This window comes from Neofelis nebulosa, chromosome X (assembly GCF_028018385.1).
Source record: "Neofelis nebulosa isolate mNeoNeb1 chromosome X, mNeoNeb1.pri, whole genome shotgun sequence".
Taxonomy (NCBI): Eukaryota; Metazoa; Chordata; class Mammalia; order Carnivora; family Felidae; genus Neofelis; species Neofelis nebulosa.
This window is the reverse complement of record NC_080800.1, coordinates 128055454-128074541: the sequence shown is the minus strand read 5'-3', so window position 1 is coordinate 128074541 and position 19088 is coordinate 128055454. Positions and strand designations below refer to the sequence as shown.

Here is a 19088-nt window from a genome sequence, read left to right as displayed (position 1 = left end):
AATTAAAAATAGAACTACCCTATGACCCAGCAATTGCACTGCTAGGTATTTACCCAAAGGATAAAAAACACTGACTCAAAGGGACACATGCACCCTGATGTTTATAACAGCATTACCAATATAGCCAAATTATGGAAAGACCCCAAATGTCCATCAACTTATGAATGGATAACGATGTGGTATGTATGTACAATGGGATATTACTCAGCCATCAGAAAGAATGAAATCTTGCCATTTGCAATGACATGGATGGGGCTAGAGTGTTTTATGCTAAACGAAATAAGTCAGAGAAAGATACCATATGATTTCACTCATACGTGGAATTTAAGAAACAAAACAGGTGAACATAGGGGGAAAAGATAGGCAAACCAAGAAATACACGCTTAACTATAGAGAACAAACTGAGGGTTGGTGGAGGGGAGGTGGGTGGAGGGATGGGTTAAATGGATGATGGGCATTAAGGAGGGCCCTTTCTGGGATGAGCACTGGGTGTCATATGCAAGTGATGAATCACTGGGTTCTACTCTTGAAGCCAAGACTACACTGTATGTTAACTTGAATTTAAATTTAAAAAAAGAATGAAATCATGCCATTTGTAATGACATGCATGGAATTAGAGAGTGTAATACTAAGCTAAATAAGTCAGTCAGAGAAAGACAAATGCCATATGACTTTACTTATATGTGGAATTTAAGAAACAAAACGAATGAGCAAAGGTGTAAAAAGAGAGAGAGGCAAACGAAGAAAAAAACTCTAGAGAACAAACTGATGGTTACCAGACGGGAGGTGAAGGGGGAAGGGTTAAATAGGTGGTGGCGATTAAGGAGTTCACTTGTCATCATGAGCTGTGGGTGTTGTATGGAAGTGTTGAATCACTCTAGTGTACACCTAAAACTAATATTACACTGTATGTTAACTAGCTGGAATTTAAATTAAATTTAAATTTAAATTTTTAATTAAATTTTTAATTTAAAAATTAAAAAAATAGTGTGATGTATATATAACAGTGCTACCAGAATATGTTCACTAATAACAATTCAGTAATTAATTTAAAAATACTAGAATTCAGATAGGTCAGGCTTCCTGATCCTAAATACAGTGTGGTTTCCACTTGCCAGTCTGCATTTCTATGTAGTACTTGGATTGATCTTGTGTAGTATTAAATGTGATGTAAACATACTTTGTTATAATTAGTACTTTCCTTTTACTTGATAAGGGCTAGATATAGCTCATTATGTAGCAGATAGTGTGCTGGGTCATTTGCCCTATCCTTGTACAGCATAATCAACATTTTGAACCATTTAGTTATAAACACATTTTAAGAACTTTCAAGTAAATGAACCTGTGCTGTAAATAAATTGAGAGGGCTTTAGGGATTATAGTCCATGAGAAAGGATGTTTCCTGTTTGGCCTTTGAGGGTTCAGAAAATAAGACGAACACTGAAAAGTAAAGAATTAAAGTGACCTTTGGTCAGATGTGAGCCACCAGGAAAATAATTGTAAAATCAAAACCCATGATGTATATCTCAAGGAAAGATACAGCAACAGTGATACAGCATCTCACTAAATACTTGCTAACAGAAACTATCTTCTCTTTTTCTTATTCCTCCCTGTCCAAAAGATGGGTGAGGACCTACATTAACCACTTCTAAAAGCATCTGCATAAAGACATCTTTTTCTATGTAAGGAAAGTGAGCATAGGAAAGAACCTTGAATGTGAAAGGTATTAAAAGTGGGCATATAAACAAAGAGGAATGGTTCCCTAAGCTTTGAAACTACAATATACAGTTGACCCTTGAACAATGCAGGGGCTTAGGGGAACTGACCCCCCCACCCACGCCACACGTTGAAAATTCATGTGTAACTTTTTGACTCCCCAAAAACTTAACTGCTAACAGCTTACTGTTGACCCGAAGCTTTACCAATAACAATTAACACATATTCTATATGTTATACGTATTATATACTGTATTCTTACAATAAAGGAAGCTAGAGAAAATAAAATGTTAATAAGAAAATCATGGGGAGCTTGGGTGGCTCATTTGGTTAAGCATCCGACTTTGGCTCAGGTCATGATCTCACAGTTCATGGGTTTGAGCCCCACGTCAGGCTCTGTGCTGACAGCTCAGAGCCTGGAGCCTGCTTCGGATTCTGTGTCTCCCTCTCTGTCTGCTCCTTCCCCACTTGCACTCTCTCTTTCTCAAAAATAAATAAACATTAAGAAATTTTTTGAAAAAAAAAAAGAAAACCATAAGGAAGAGAAAATATATTTACAATAATGTATTTATTGAAAAAACATCCATGTACGAGTGGATCCATGCAGTTCAAACCTGTGTTGGTCAAGGATCAACTGTTCTTTCAGTTTTCCCCCCAACTTCCTAAAATATTAATCAGTTACAGAATTGTTAAGACTGGCGGTGTGTTCAAATGTCATCTACACCTTACGGACAGAAATCTGGAGCCAAAAAACTAATGTTATTTGTGAATAACTAAAGGAGTTATTAGAGTTGTAAAAGACAAAATTAAAAATTTCAAATAGTTAAAAGTCTTTCTTCATTTCATTGACAGAGAAACCATCTATGGGAGGATGTGGTATTTCACTTCAGACTTCTCCAGGGGTGACACGGCATACACCAAGCTGGCTTTGGATCGGCACACTGACACTGCCTATTTTCAGGAGCCCTGTGGGTAAGTGGATTCGAATTTTCCATATTAGGATCTTTACATGTGATGGTCTTGAATAATTTCTTAATCATTTTCCTTCTATTTGAACCAATATCATATCTGCTGCTGACGTTTATGACTATTTCTTTTTATTCTCTCAGCAACATGGTCATTTTTAAATACCCTTGCTCAGTCTTAGAACTTACAAGAATAAGTTTTTTGAAATGATTGAAAATACACCTTACTACATAAGTGGATCTTAATTTTGCTTAATTTACATTTTGTCAAAGTAATTACAAATAACATAAAAAAGTATTGCCTAACCATTAATTTTGGAATTGCACAGTTTTCTTATATTTAGTTATATTGCAAAGAGGTCAATATTCTAGACACAGCTGCTTTGGGTGGTGTTAACAGGAATTTGAATCCAATTTATAAGAAGGTGCAGAGGAGGAATTAATGAAAAATTTTTCACATAGAATCAGAAGTTGCTGAGCCAAAGATATACCATACTTTTTCCCCTTTATTGATATATAGTTGACATAAAACATTATATAAATTAATAGTTGATATAAAACATTATATAAATTTAAAGTGTATAGTGGTTATATATTGTAATCTGATTATCATTGTAGCTAACAGAGAGTAGATCTTAAATGTTCTCACCACAAAAATAAAATGATAATTATGTGACATGATGAATAAATACCATACTGAACTTATCTACTATTTGCCACTTATTAGAGGTAACTTTGTAGTTGTTATTTTGTTGTTATTGATCTTGCTCCTGCATATATAGATGATAAGCCTGAGGCACAAAGATACTACTAAAGTGAGTGTACATACGCATTTATAAAGAGCATATGGGCGGGTGATAACATGCAATTGATTGTGGCTACATAGATTTTCTTAAAGAGTTTGGAACTTAAGAATATTTGGTTCAGGAGAGGAAGAATAAAGCAGCTTTTAGAGGGTCCTTGTCAATGTTATCAATATATGAAGATCCCAACAGCCTGCATCCTCATTCTAGGGGGTGCAGAAGGAAGAAAGAGGAAATGGGATGAGAAACAACTAGACAGAGGTTGACATTCAAATACTGAAAAACCCTTTTCTCAAATTTGAGCAACTCACTACCAAAGATAAGCAGTTAGTTGTCTGTGCCTTTAATTTAACCCTTTCTATTCAATGACAAGGACCAAGTACATTAGCAGTATAGTAAGAGTGGTTGAGAGTTCAGGCCATGCCGTCAACAGATCTGGATCTGCATCCCAGCTGGCACATATGTTAGCTTTCTGATTTTGGACAAATAACTTCTCTGTGCCTCAGTTTCCTCATTGGTAAAATGAAACTAGTAATAAAACCTATTCATTAGTATTGCTCAGGGATTAAATTACATAATGTATTTAAAGCACTCGGCATACCGCCTGAAACATATTAAGTGGTCATGAAATGCTAGCTATGATTATTATCACTTTAGCCATTGTCATCATCATCATCAACATTGTTATATGCCTTGTCCTTTCTGAAGCTACCTTTGCTCTGGATCTCATATTTTCCGGCCTCCTTGGAGATTTCTCTCTCCTACATATTCACCCTTTTCATACCTATTGAATCCTTCCTATCAGCTTCTCGTATCTTCTTTGGACTCTGTCTCCCTCAAGTTACAGCCCTGCCTTATTCCTCCCCTTCACATCTAAACTTATTAAAAGAATCATCTACCTTCAATATCTTTTTATTTTCATTTCCCATTCACTCCTCAAATTCATAGTCGCTAGTTCATCCAACCCCCTCCCAATTAAAATCACTCTCTCCAAAGTCACCAGAAACTTGTTGCCAAACCCAGTGTGTACCTTTCAGTCTACATCTTACTTGACCCCTGGCGAATGCCATTAACCACTACCTCTTCTTAAATATCCTTTCTTTTTTTAGTTTTCCTCCTATATCTGACCACTTTTCCTCAGCATCCTGTGCTGCCTTTTTTTCCTCGGTCCATTTCTTACTTGAAATGATCTCTCTAAATGACTTCTTCCATGATCTTGGCTTTGGCTATCACCTACCGACAACTACAAAATCCACCTCTCTTCTGAGTTAAATAACTTCAACTAGCTACTAAACAATCTTGACCTAGATGTTTCACAGAAAGCTCAAAAACCAGAACTGAACTCTCTCATTTGATTTTTTAAAATATTTATTTATTTTTGAGAGAGAGAGAGAGAGAGAGAGAGAGAATGAGTGGAGAAGGCACAGAGAGAGAGGAGACACAGAATCCGAAGCAGGCTCCAGGCTCTGAGCCATCAGCACAGAGCCTGACGCAGGGCTCGAACACATGAACCATGAGATCATGACCTGAGCCGAAGTTGGACCCTTATCCGACTGAGCCACCCAGGCACCCCTAACCTTTCTCATTTTAATTGTGTTTATATTAGATTCTCCTTGATTTTATTCCTTCTTTTTTTTCAGTATATGAAATTTATTGTTAAATTGGTTTCCATACAACACCCAGTGCTCATCCCAAAAGGTGCCCTCCTCAATACCCATCACCCACCCTCCCCTTCCTCCCACCCCCCATCAACCCTCAGTTTGTTCTCAGTTTTTAAGAGTCTCTTATGCTTTGGCTCTCTCCCACTCTAACCTCTTTTTTTTTTTTTTCCCTTCCCCTCTTCCATGGGTTTCTGTTAAGTTTCTCAGGATCCACATAAGAGTGAAAACATATGGAATCTGTCTTTCTCTGTATGGCTTTTTCACTTAGCATCACACTCTCCAGTTCCATCCACGTTGCTACAAAAGGCCATATTTCGTTCTTTCTCATTGCCATGTAGTACTCCATTGTGTATATAAACCACAATTTCTTTATCCATTCATCAGTTGATGGACATTTAGGCTCTTTCCATAATTTGGCTATTGTTGAGAGTGCTGCTCTAAACATTGGGGTACAAGTGCCCCTATGCATCAGTACTCCTGTATCCCTTGGGTAAATTCCTAGCAGTGCTATTCCTGGGTCATAGGGTAGGTCTATTTTTAATTTTCTGAGGAACCTCCACACTGCTTTCCAGAATGGCTGCACCAATTTGCATTCCCACCAACAGTGCAAGAGGGTTCCCGTTTCTCCACATCCTCTCCAGCATCTATACTCTCCTGATTTGTTCATTTTGGCCACTCTGACTGGCGTGAGGTGATATCTGGGTGTGGTTTTGATTTGTATTTCCCTGATGAGGAGCGACGTTGAGCATCTTTTCATGTGCCTGTTGGCCATCCGGATGTCTTCTTTAGAGAAGTGTCTATTCATGTTTTCTGCCCATTTCTTCACTGGGTTATTTGTTTTTCGGGTGTGGAGTTTGGTGAGCTCTTTATAGATTTTGGATACTAGCCCTTTGTCCGATATGTCATTTGCAAATATCTTTTCCCATTCCGTTGGTTGCCTTTTAGTTTTGTTGGTTGTTTCCTTTGCTGTGCAGAAGCTTTTTATCTTCATAAGGTCCCAGTAATTCACTTTTGCTTTTAATTCTCTTGCCTTTGGGGATGTGTCGAGTAAGAGATTGCTACGGCTGAGGTCAGAGAGGTCTTTTCCTGCTTTCTCCTCTAGGGTTTTGATGGTTTCCTGTCTCACATTCAGGTCCTTTATCCATTTTGAGTTTATTTTTGTGAATGGTGTCAGAAAGTGGTCTAGTTTCGGGGTGCCTGGGTGGCGCAGTCGGTTAAGCGTCCGACTTCAGCCAGGTCACGATCTCGCGGTCCGTGAGTTCGAGCCCCGCGTCAGGCTCTGGGCTGATGGCTCGGAGCCTGGAGCCTGTTTCCGATTCTGTGTCTCCCTCTCTCTCTGCCCCTCCCCCATTCATGCTCTGTCTCTCTCTGTCCCAAAAATAAAAAAATAAAAAAAATGTTAAAAAAAAAGAAAGTGGTCTAGTTTCAACCTTCTGCATGTTGCTGTCCAGTTCTCCCAGCACCATTTGTTAAAGAGACTGTCTTTTTTCCATTGGATGTTCTTTCCTGCTTTGTCAAAGATGAGTTGGCCATACGTTTGTGGGTCTAGTTCTGGAGTTTCTATTCTATCCCATTGGTCTATGTGTCTGTTTTTGTGCCAATACCATGCTGTCTTGATGATTACAGCTTTGTAGTAGAGGCTAAAGTCTGAGATTGTGATGCCTCCTGCTTTGGTCTTCTTCTTCAAAATTACTTTGGCTATTCGGGGCCTTTTGTGGTTCCATATGAATTTTAGAATTGCTTGTTCTAGCTTCGAGAAAAATGCTGGTGCAATTTTGATTGGGATCGCATTGAATGTGTAGATAGCTTTGGGTAGTATTGACATTTTGACAATATTTATTCTTCCAATCCATGAGCAGGGAATGTCTTTCCATTTCTTTATATCTTCTTCAATTACCTTCATAAGCTTTCTATAGTTTTCAGCATACAGATCTTTTACATCTTTGGTTAGATTTATTCCTAGGTATTTTATGCTTCTTGGTGCAATTGTGAATGGGATCAGTTTCTTTATTTGTCTTTCTGTTGCTTCATTGTTAGTGTATAAGAATGCAACTGATTTCTGTACATTGATTTTGTATCCTGCAACTTTGCTGAATTCATGTATCAGTTCTAGCAGACTTTTGGTGGAGTCTATCGGATTTTCCATGTATAATATCATGTCACCTGCAAAAAGCGAAAGCTTGACTTCATCTTTGCCAGTTTGGATGCCTTTGATTTCCTTTTGTTGTCTGATTGCTGATGCTAGAACTTCTAACACTATGTTAAACAACAGCGGAGAGAGTGGGCATCCCTGTCGTGTTCCTGATCTCAGGGAAAAAGCTCTCAGTTGTTCCCCATTGAGGATGATGTTAGCTGTGGGCTTTTCATAAATGGCTTTTATGATCTTTAAGTATGTTCCTTCTATCCCGACTTTCTCGAGGGTTTTTATTAAGAAAGGTTACTGAATTTTGTCAAAGGCCTTTTCTGCTTCGGTTGACAGGATCATATGGTTCTTTTCTTTTCTTTCATTAATGTGATGTATCACATTGATTGATTTGCGAATGTTGAACCAGCCCTGCATCCCAGGAATGAATCCCACTTGATCATGGTGAATAACTCTTTTTATATGCTGTTGAATTCGATTTGCTAGTATCTTATTGAGAATTTTTGCATCCATATTCATCAGGGATATTGGCCTGTAGTTCTCTTGTTTTACTGGGTCTCTGTCTGGTTTAGGAATCAAGTAATACTGGCTTCATAGAATGAGTCTGGAAGTTTTCCTTCACTTTCTATTTCTTGGAATAGCTTGAGAAGGATCGGTATTATCTCTGCTTTAAACATCTGGTAGAACTCCCCTGGGAAGCCATCTGGTCCTGGACTCTTATTTGTTGGGAGATTTTTGATGACTGATTCAATTTCTTCGCTGGTTATGGGTCCGTTCAAGCTTTCTATTTCCTCCTGATTGAGTTTTGGAAGTATGTGGTGCTAAGGAATTTGTCCATTTCTTCCAGGTTGTCCAGTTTGTTGCCATATAATTTTTCATAGTATTCCCGGATAATTGCTTGTATTTCTGAGGGATTGGTTGTAATAATTCCATTTTAATTCATTATTTTATCTATTTGGGTCCTCTCCCTTTTGTTTTTGAGAAGCCTGGCTAGAGGTTTGTCAATTTTGTTTATTTTTTCAAAAAACCAACTCTTGGTTTCGTTGATCTGCTCTACAGTTTTTTTAGATTCTATATTGTTTATTTCTGCTCTGATCTTTATTATTTCTCTTCTTCTGCTGGGTTTAGGCTGCCTTTGCTGTTCTGCTTCTATTTCCTTTAGGTGTGCTGTTAAATTTTGTATTTGGGATTTTTCTTGTTTCTTGAGATAGGCCTGGATTGTAATGTATTTTCCTCTCAGGACTGCCTTCGCTGCATCCCAAAGCGTTTGGATTGTTGTATTTTCATTTTCGTTTGTTTCCATATATTTTTTAATTTCTTCTCTAATTGCCTGGTTGACCCACTCATTCTTTAGTAGGGTGTTCTTTAACCTATGCTTTTGGAGGTTTTCCAGACTTTTTCCTGTGGTTGATGTCAAGCTTCATAGCATTGTGGTCTGAAAGTATGCATGGTATGATTTCAATTTTTGTATACTTATGAAGGGCTGTTTTGTGACCCAGTATGTGATCTATCTTGGAGAATGTTCCGTGTGCACTAGAGAAGAAAGTATATTCTGTTGCTTTGGGATGCAGAGTTCTAAATATATCTGTCAAGTCCATCTGATCCAATGTGTCATTCAGGGCCCTTGTTTCTTTATTGACCGTGTGTCTAGATGATCTATCCATTTCTGTAAGTGGGGTGTTAAAGTCCCCTGCAATGACCACATTCTTATCAATAAGGTTGCTTATGTTTATGAGTAATTGTTTTATATATCTGGGGGCTCCGGTATTCGGCGCATAGACATTTATAATTGTTAGCTCTTCCTGATGGATAGACCCTGTAATTATTATATAATGCCCTTCTTCATCTCTTGTTACAGCCTTTAATTTAAAGTCTAGTTTGTCTGATATAAGTATGGCTACTCCAGCTTTCTTTTGGCTTCCAGTAGCATGATAAATAGTTCTCCATCCCCTCACTCTCAATCTAAAGGTGTCCTCAGATCTAAAATGAGTCTCTTGTAGACAGCAAATAGATGGGTCTTGTTTTTTTTATCCATTCTGATACCCTATGTCTTTTGCTTGGCACATTTAATCCATTTACATTCAGTGTTATTATTGAAAGATATGGGTTTAGAGTCATTGTGATGTCTGTATGTTTTATGCTTGTAGTGATGTCTCTGGTACTTTGTCTCACAGGATCCCCCTTAGGATCTCTTGTAGGGCTGGTTTCGTGGTGACCAATTCCTTCAGTTTTTGTTTGTTTGGGAAGACCTTTATCTCTCCTTCTATTCTAAATGACAGACTTGCTGGATAAAGGATTCTTGGCTGCATATTTTTTCTGTTTAGCACACTGAAGATATCGTGCCAAGCCTTTCTGGCCTGCCAAGTTTCAAAGGAGAGATCAGTCACGAGTCTTATAGGTCTCCCTTTATATGTGAGGGCACGTTTATCCCTTGCTGCTTTCAGAATTTTCTCTTTATCCTTGTATTTTGCCAGTTTCACTATGATATGTCGTGCAGAAGATCGATTCAAGTTACGTCTGAAGGGAGTTCTCTGTGCCTCTTGGATTTCAATGCCTTTTTCCTTCCCCAGTTCAGGGAAGTTCTCAGCTATAATTTCTTCAAGTACCCCTTCAGCACCTTTCCCTCTCTCTTCCTCCTCTGGGATACCAATTATGCGTATATTATTTCTTTTTAGTGTATCACTTAGTTCTCTAATTTTCCCCTCATACTCCTGGATTTTTTTATCTCTCTTTCTCTCAGCTTCCTCTTTTTCCATAACTTTATCTTCTAGTTCACCTATTCTCTCCTCTGCCTCTTCATTCCGAGCCGTCGTGGTTTCCATTTTGTTTTGCATTTCGTTTAAAGCGTTTTTCAGCTCCTCGTGACTGCTCCTTAGTCCCTTGATCTCTGTAGCAAGAGATTCTCTGCTGTCCTCTATACTGTTTTCAAGCTCAGCGATTAATTTTATGACTATTATTCTAAATTCACTTTCTGTTACATTATTTAAATCCTTTTTGATCAGTTCATTAGCTGTTGTTATTTCCTGGAGATTCTTCTGAGGGGAAGTCTTCCGTTTGGTCATTTCGGATAGTCCCTGGAGTGGTGGGGGCCTGCAGGGCACTTCCCCTGTGCTGTGGTGTATAACTGGAGTTGGTGGGCAGGGCCGCAGTCAACCCTGATGTCTGCCCCCAGCCCACCGCTGGGGCCACAGTCAGACTGGTGTGTGCCTTCTCTTCCCCTCTCCTAGGGGCGGGATTCCCTGTGGGGTGGGGTGGCCCGTCTGGGCTACTTGCACACTGCCAGGTTTGTGGTGCTGGGGATCTGGCGTATTAGCTGGGGTGGGGAGGCAAGTTGCACGGGGGCAGGAGGGGCAGGCTTAGCTCGCTCCTCCTTAGGTGATCCACTTCAGGAGGGGCCCTGTGGCAGCGGGAGGGAGTCAGATCCGCTGCCGGAGTTTTGGCTCCGCAGAAGCACAGAGTTGGGTGTTTGCGCGGAGCCAGCAAGTTCCCTGGCAGGAACTGGTTCCCTTTGGGATTTTGGCTGGGGGATGGGCGAGGGAGATGGCGCTGGCGAGTGCGTTTGTTCCCTGCCAAATAGCTCTGTCCTCCGGGGGCTCAGCAACTCTCCCTCCCTTTGTCTTCCAGCCTTCCCGCTTTCTGAGCAGAGCTGTTAACTTCTGACCTCCCAGACGCTAAGTCGCGCTTGCTGTCAGAGCACAGTCCGTCCGGCCCCTCCGCTTTTGCCAGCCCGACTCGGGGGCTCCGCTTGGCCGGCGAGCCGCCCCTCCGCCCCGGCTCCCTCCCGCCAGTCCGTGGAGCGCGCACCGCCTCGCCGCCCTTCCTCCCCTCTTCCGTGGGCCTCTCGTCTGCGCTTTGCTCTGGAGACTCCGTTCTGCTAATCCTCTGGCGGTTTTCTGGGTTCTTTAGGCAGGTGTAGGTGGAATCTAAGTGATCAGCACGACGCGCGGAGAGCCCAGCGTCCTCCTACGCCGCCATCTTCTTCTCTTGACCCGGTTTTATTCCTTCTATCTGCATTCATATTTATTACTTATTTTACTTTGTTATTTACTTTTATGTTTATTATTTTACTAAATTTTTATTAATTTTATCTTCCCCTTGTTAATTTGGGAATTCTAGTTGAGCTTTCTAGCCCATTAAGTCACCTTTCCTTTCCCTGTTAACATTTTCAGCCACAAATGACTCAACTATTTCAACATGGCCCCTAAACTGAACTTCAACCCCTCACACTCCCTCATTATAATCCAACTACAATTCTCCATCTTTGCATATGACAAGTTAACTCAAGTGAAAAACCTGAAGTCATTCTAGATTTTTGCTTGTTCTTTGTCCACCACATTTAATTAGTCATCAAATCTACTACTATAGTATCTCTTTGGTGTGTCTTTTCTACACCTTTCCTTAAGCTCAAGCCCTCAGTATTTTTGTCTATTTCAGTCATCAAGTTGTTCTCTACATTTTTTGTCATCTTGCTTCCCACAAGTCCATCTCCCATACTATCATCCTAATCAAGTCTTAAAAATGTTAATGTGACCATAGAGCTTCCCAGTTTAAAAGCCTTTTGTGATTCTCTGTTCTATGCTGATATACACTTCTTGCTCTCTTCCTTGAATATACCTTGTAAAAAATGTCCTTTTTTTGTGGCCCCTCTATATCTTTTATATAACTGTATTACACTTCCTATCATAATCTTATTGATATTTCTATGCTTCATCTTTTCCTACTAAACTACAGGCTTCTTTATTTTTTATTTTTTAAATTTTTTTAATGTTTATTTTTTGAGATAAAAAACTTTTTAATGTTTATTTTTGAGATTTTTAAAAAATCTTTTAATGTTTATTTTTGAGTTTTTATAATTTTTAATGTTTATTTTTGATATATTTTTTTTTTAATTTCGGGCTTCTTTAAAACAGAGACTGTATCTTATTCATGTCTGTATTTCCAGGGTCTGTCACATATAGGCTTTAATTCATATTGAATATGTTTAGAAGAAACCTGTAATAGTATTAGTATTTCAAAGCACAAAAAAGTACAACTGGCTATATGGAAAGATAGTTAGGAAATGAAAATGACACAAGTAGATTCAGTAATTATTTCATATATAATTTTCTAAAATTTTGATATGTTCTCTTTTCTCCACTGAACAGAAGACTTTAATTTTTTCCCTTTTCAGCATTCAAGTGTTTCACTGTCTTAAGCATGAAGGAACAGGTGGCAGGACACTGCTGGTAGATGGATTCTATGCAGCAGATCAGGTACTTCAAAAGGCACCTGAGGAATTTGAGCTCCTCACCAAAGTGCCACTGAGGCATGAATATATTGAAAATGTTGGCGAATGTCACAACCACATGATTGGGGTTGGGCCAGTCTTAAATACCTACCCATGGAATAAAGAGCTGTATTTGATCAGGTGAGCACCAAAGAACTATCCCCTACTGTAATGTACTTACCCATTATTAGCCTTCAAATGTAATGAAAATCCCTAAAATCCTTATACTGACCACATTTTAATCTTGCTATTTTAAGTCTCTTTATTAACAATTTCTGTTATTATACTTCCCATGGAATAATAAATAGGCCAACAGGTAAAGAATACTAGATTTTAAAATGAAAACATTATTAAAATCAAAAAAGTGATTAAATTGTGCTCAGTGACCAAACAGCTAGAGTACCCAAAGGCATCATGACCACACTTGTCTGTAGCCCACATTTATGCAAATCCCCTGACCTGTATATCCAACAGTCTACTAGATAGTGCCACTTAGGTATCTTATAACATCATAAAGCACATCATATTCAGAATTGAACCCATCATCTCCACTCATTTCAGTCTGCTCCTCCACACCCAGTTGTAAATATAAAAATAAACTGTTTCTCCTGCCTTTGCCCCTGGATTTTAATAGGAACTGCATAAATACTAATTCACTGCCATCGGATAACCTCCTCTAGAAAACTCTCTCTTAGTCATCTCTTGTATCCCCGTTGCTTAGAACAGTGAGCAGGTAATCAGTATTTTTTCCAACATTTGACGAGAAACATTTTTAAACATATAGAAAAGTTGTAAGCATTTACAGTAAAACCCATAGACCCACCACCTAGATTCTACCAGGAGGGTATTGCTACATGTTTGTTTTCTTATCTATCTGCCTATCTGCCTGCCTATCTATCTATTAATCTCATTTTTGATGCATGTCAAAGTACATTGCAGATATGACTACATGTCCCCCTAAATGCTTCAGCATTTATATCTTTAAGTAAAGTTCAATATTTGTTTACAAATTTTTAATTTTGAAATAAAACTTACATAAAATTATGTTTTAAAATATCAAATATACACTTGCTGAATTTGGACAAATGCATATACCTATGTAAACCAAACACCTATCAAGATATAGAATGTTCCTGTCACTGCAGAAAGTCCCTTATACTCTTTCCTAGTTCAACCCTGCACAGCCACCCCAGAGGAGATCATGGTTTTGATTTTTGCCACCATTGATTAGTTTGGCCTGTTCTAGAAATTCATACCATAGAATAAATGCTTTTATTAACAAACACCTGGGCTGTTTCTAATTTGGGGTTATTATGAATAAAACTGCCATGAGCATTCATAGAAAAGTATTTTTGTAGATATGTGTCTTCATTCCACTCAGGTCAATAGCTACAAGTGGAATACTGCGTCATAGAGTAGGTGAGTGTTTAGTTTCATAAGTAACTGCCAAAACTTTTACTAAAGTAGTTGTTTGATTTTATATTGTCATCAGCAGTGTATGAGGATTGTAGCTGCTCCACATCCTTGCCACTACTTGCTGTTGTCAGTCCCATTAGTTTTAGCCATTATGGTGGTTATCTCTTTGGGATTTAATTTGCATTTTTTTGATGACTGATGATGTTGAGCATCTTTCCATGTGCTTATTGGCCATTTATATATCTTCTGAAATATCTGGTTAAATCTTTTGCCCATTTTTTCATTGAGTTGTCTTTTCATTATTGAGCTGTAGTTCTTTATATATGCTGGTCACTATTTCTTACTGAATATATGTTTTAGGAATATTATTTTCTATGCTGTAACTTACCTATTTATTTTTTAACAGTGTCTTTTAATGGGGAGAGAATTTTAATTTTAATAAAATATAATTGATTATTTTTTTCTTTAACATTGTTTCTATGACCTGCATAAGAAATCTTTAACTACCCCTATGACATGATGACATTCTCCTATGCTTTCTAAAAGTACTATAGTTTTATTTTTACATTTAAATCTGTGATCTATCTCAAATTAATTTTTTCTATGTGGTGAGGTATAGGTAGAAGTTCATAGTTTTTACATATAGGTATCCAGGTGTTGTAGCCTCATTGAATTGCCTTTGCAACTCTGTCAAAAATCAAATGGCCATGTAAATGGGGGTTTGTCTCTGGGACCTCTATTTGATTCCATTATGTATTGGTGGATCCTTATGACAGTTCCACACTGTCTCAGCTAGTGCAAGTTTATACTAATTTTTTTCTTTATTTTTTTTTAAATTTACATCCAAGTTAGCTAGCATATAGTGCAACAATGATTTCAGGAGTAGATCCCTTAATGCCCCTTACCCATTTAGCCCATCCACCCTCCCAGAACCTTTCCAGTAACCCTCTGGTTTTTTTCCCATATTTAAGAGTCTCTTATGTTTTGTCCCCTTCCCTGTTTTTATATTTTTGCTTCCCTTCCCTTATGTTCATCTGTTTTATATCTTAAAGTCCTCATATGAGTGAAGTTATATATTTGTCTTTCTCTGACTGTCTCATTTCGCTTAGCATACTACCCTCTAGTTCCATCCACATAGTTGCAAATGGCAAGATTTTATTCTTTTTGATTGTCGAATAATACTCCATTGTGTGTGCGTATATATATATATACGCACATACCACATCTTCTTTATATATATATATATATATATATATATATATATATATATATGCACATACCACATCTTCTTTATCCATTTATCCATCATTGAACATTTGGGCTCCTTCCATACTTTGGCTATTGTTGATAGTGCTGCTATAAACATCAGAGTGCATGTGCCCCTTCAAAACAGCATACCTGAATCCCTTGGATAAATATCTAGTAATGCAATTGCTGTGTCATAAGGTAGTTCTATTTTTAATTTTTTTGAGGAACCTCCATACTGTTTTCCAGAGTGGCTGCACCAGTTTGCATTCCCACCAGCAGTGCAAAAGAGATCCTCTTTCTCCCCATCCTCGCCAACATCTGTTGTTGACTGAGTTGTTAATGTCAGCCATTCTGACAGGTGTGAGGTAGTATCTCATTGTAGTTTTGATTTGTATTTCCCTGATGATGAGTGATGTTGAGCAGTTTTTCACATGTCGGTTGGCCATCTGGATGTCTTCTTTGGAGAAGTGTCTATTCATATCTTTTGCCCATTTCTTCACTGTATTATTTGTTTTTTGGGTGTTGAGTTTGATAAGTTCTTTATAGATTTTGGAAACTAACCCTTTGCCTGATATGTCATTTGCAAATATCTTCTCCCATTCCGTTGGTTGCCTTTTAGTTTTGCTGATTGTTTCCTTCACTGTGCAGAAGCTTTTTATTTTGATGAGGTCCCAGTACTTCATTTTAAGTTTACAGTAATTCTTGAAGTCAGATAATATGTTTGTTAACTTTGTTCTTTTTTAACATTATTGTGGATATTCTAGATCGGGGGTCTACAGATTTTTTTTGTAAAGGGCTAGATAGTAAATATTTTAGGCTTGTGACATATATGGTCTTTATTGCAACTACTCAGTACTGTTGTGGATTTACAACAGCAGCCATAAACAACATATAAATGAATGAGTGTGACTGTTCTAATAAATATTATTTACAAAAGTGGTCAGTGGTCTGGATTTGGCCCACAAACCATAGTTTACCAAGCCTCGCTCTAGATTCTTTATATTTCCATACAGATTTTTAAATCAGCCTGTCAATTTCTAGGAAAAAGCCTGTTAGGGTTATGATTGGGATTGCTTTGAATCTATAGATCATTTTGGCGATAACTAACAAACTAACAGTTTTGAGTCTCCCAATCCATGAACCTGATTTATCTATTTATTTAGGTCTTCTTTAATTTCTCTTAGCAGTGTTGTGTAGTATTGAATATACAGATCTTATATTTCTTTTGTTAATTTTATTCCTAAGTATTTTTATATTTTGATGGTATTATAAAATAAAATTTTAATATTATTTTCAAATTATCTGCTGCATTATGTTAAAAATTGATTTCTTTTTAAATTAGCCTTTTATTCTATATCCTTGCTAAAGTAATTCATTAGTTCTAAGTTTGTGTTTTTTGGGGTTTCTTAAAATTTTTCTATATACAAAATCATGTTGTAGGGATAGTTTTATTTCTTCCTTTGCAATTTATATGCTTATTCATTTGTTTTTCTTACCTTATTACACTGGCTAGCACCTCCACCACTATGTTAAATAAGGGTGGCAAGAGCAGACATCCTTAGGATGAAAGTGTTCAGTGTTTTGCCCGGTATGATATTAGCTATAAGAGTGTTGGTGATGTCTAGGGGCACTTGGGTGGCTCAGTCGGTTAGGCGTCCAGCTTCAGCTTGGGTCATGATCTCACGGTCCATGGGTTCAAGCCCCATGTCGGGTTCTGTGCTGACAGCTCAGGGCCTGGAGCCTGCTTCAGATTCTGTGTCTCCCTCTCTCTCACTCTGCCCTTTTCCTGCTCACACTGTCTCTCTCACTCTCAAAAATAAATAAATGTTTTAAAAAAATTTTTTAAGTGCTGGTGATGTCTTTTATATTCTGGATGAATTTCACTTCCAAGTTTCCTGAGATTTTTTTACATCATAAATGGGTATTAAATTTTAATAAATCCTTTATATTCATGTCAGTCATCAGTGAAAATAACTTTATGATTTTTCTTCTTTATTCTGTTAATATTGTAAGTTATATTAATTTCAAATGTTAAACCAGCCTTGTAGTCCAAGGATAAACTATGCTTGGTCACAATTTATTACTATACACACACAGCGTGTATGTGTGTGTGTGCATGTCTGCGTGTGTATATTTAATACTATGGGTTCAATCAAGAAATAAATACCACACATTAGTTTCTTTTTGTTGTTTTTTTTCTATTTTAATTAATGAGCAGTTAATATACAATATTAATTTCAGGTGTACAATATAGTGATTCAACAATTTTATACATTACTAAGTGCTCATCATGACAAGTATACTCCTTAATCCCCATCACCTATTTCTCCCACCCCCACCCACCCACCTCCCCTCTGGTAACCATCAGTTTGTTCTCTATAGTTAAGAATCTGTTTCATCGTTTGTCTGTCTCTCTTCTTTTTTCTCTCTGCTTGTTTTGTGTCTTAAATTCCAATATGAGTGAAATCATATGCAATTTTTCTTTCTCTGACTGACCAGTTCACGTAGCATTATACTCTCTAGCTCCATCCATGTTGTTGCAAATCGTAAGATTCATTCTTATACATGGCTGAATAATATTACATATATATATATATATATATATATATATATATATATATGTACATACACACACACACACACCACATCTTCTCTATCCATTCATCAATTGATGGACACTTGAGCTGCTTCCATAATTTGGCTAGGCATGCGTGTATCTCTTCCTTGCATAAGTTCCTTATATATTTTTGGATACTAACCCTTTATCAGATATGTCATTTGCAAATATCTTCTCTGATTCCCTAAGTGGCCTTTTAGCTTTGTTGATTGTTTCTTCACTGTACAAAAGCTTTTATTTTGATGTAGTCTCAATAGTTTACTTTTCTTGTTGTTTCCCCTGCCTCAGGAGACATATCTGGAAAAATGTTGCTAAAGAACTTATAAAATGCAACACCAAAAAAACAAATAATCCAGGTAAAAATTGGAAAGAAAAAAGTGGACAGAAGACATGAGTAGACATTTTTCCAAGGAAAACATGCAGATGACCAACAGACACATGAAAAGATGCTCAACATCACTTGTCATCAGGGAAATACAAATCAAAACTACAATGAGATATCTCGTCACATCTGTCAGTATGGCTAAAATTAACAACACAGGAAGCAACAGAAGATGTTGGTGAGATACAGAGAAAGACAGATACCATATGGTTTCACTCTTATGTGGATCCTGAGAAACGTAACAGAAACCCATGGGGGAGGGGAAGGAAAAAAAAAAAAAAGAGGTTAGAGTGGGAGAGAGCCAAAGCATAAGAGACTCTTAAAAACTGAGAACAAACTGAGGGTTGATGGGGGGTGGGAGGGAGGGGAGGGTGGGTGATGGGTATTGAGGAGGGCACCTTTTGGGATGAGCACTGGGTGTTGTATGGAAACCAATTTGACAATAAATTTCATATATTGAAAAAAAAAAAAGAAGATGTTGGTGAGGATGCAGAGAAAGGGAAACCCTCATGCACTGTTGGTGGGAATGCAAAGTGGTGCAGCCACTCTGGAAAACAGTAGAGAGGTTCCTCAAAAAAAGAAATAGAATCATCCTGTGATTTAGCAATTGCATGAGTAGGTATTTACCCAAAGAATACAAAAATACTAACTCAAAGGGACACATACACCCAGATGTTTATAGCAGCATTGTTTACAATAGCTAAATTATGGAAAGAGCCCAAATGTTCATCCATTGACTGATGAATGGATAAAGAAGACAGAATATTACTCAGCCATAAGAAATAATGAAATCTTGCCATTTGCAGTGATGTGGATGGAGTTAAGAGTATTATGCTAAGTGAAACAAGTCAGGAAAGACAAATAGCATATG

At 37.7% G+C, this 19088-nt stretch overlaps 1 protein-coding gene across 5 annotated transcripts in view; it reads left to right on the top strand.

Annotated features, from left to right (window-relative positions):
• TMLHE (trimethyllysine hydroxylase, epsilon) overlaps positions 1-19088 on the top strand; it is a 104620-nt gene that overhangs the window by 55907 nt on the left and 29625 nt on the right. For 4 of the 5 annotated variants that reach the window (XM_058713481.1, XM_058713478.1, XM_058713479.1 and 1 more), the window contains 2 exons: positions 2569-2688; positions 12459-12695. In XM_058713481.1, the coding sequence (XP_058569464.1) occupies positions 2569-2688; positions 12459-12695 (357 nt within the window). The remainder of the gene's footprint in view (positions 1-2568; positions 2689-12458; positions 12696-19088) is intronic. The other variant, XM_058713482.1, reaches the window with a different exon arrangement.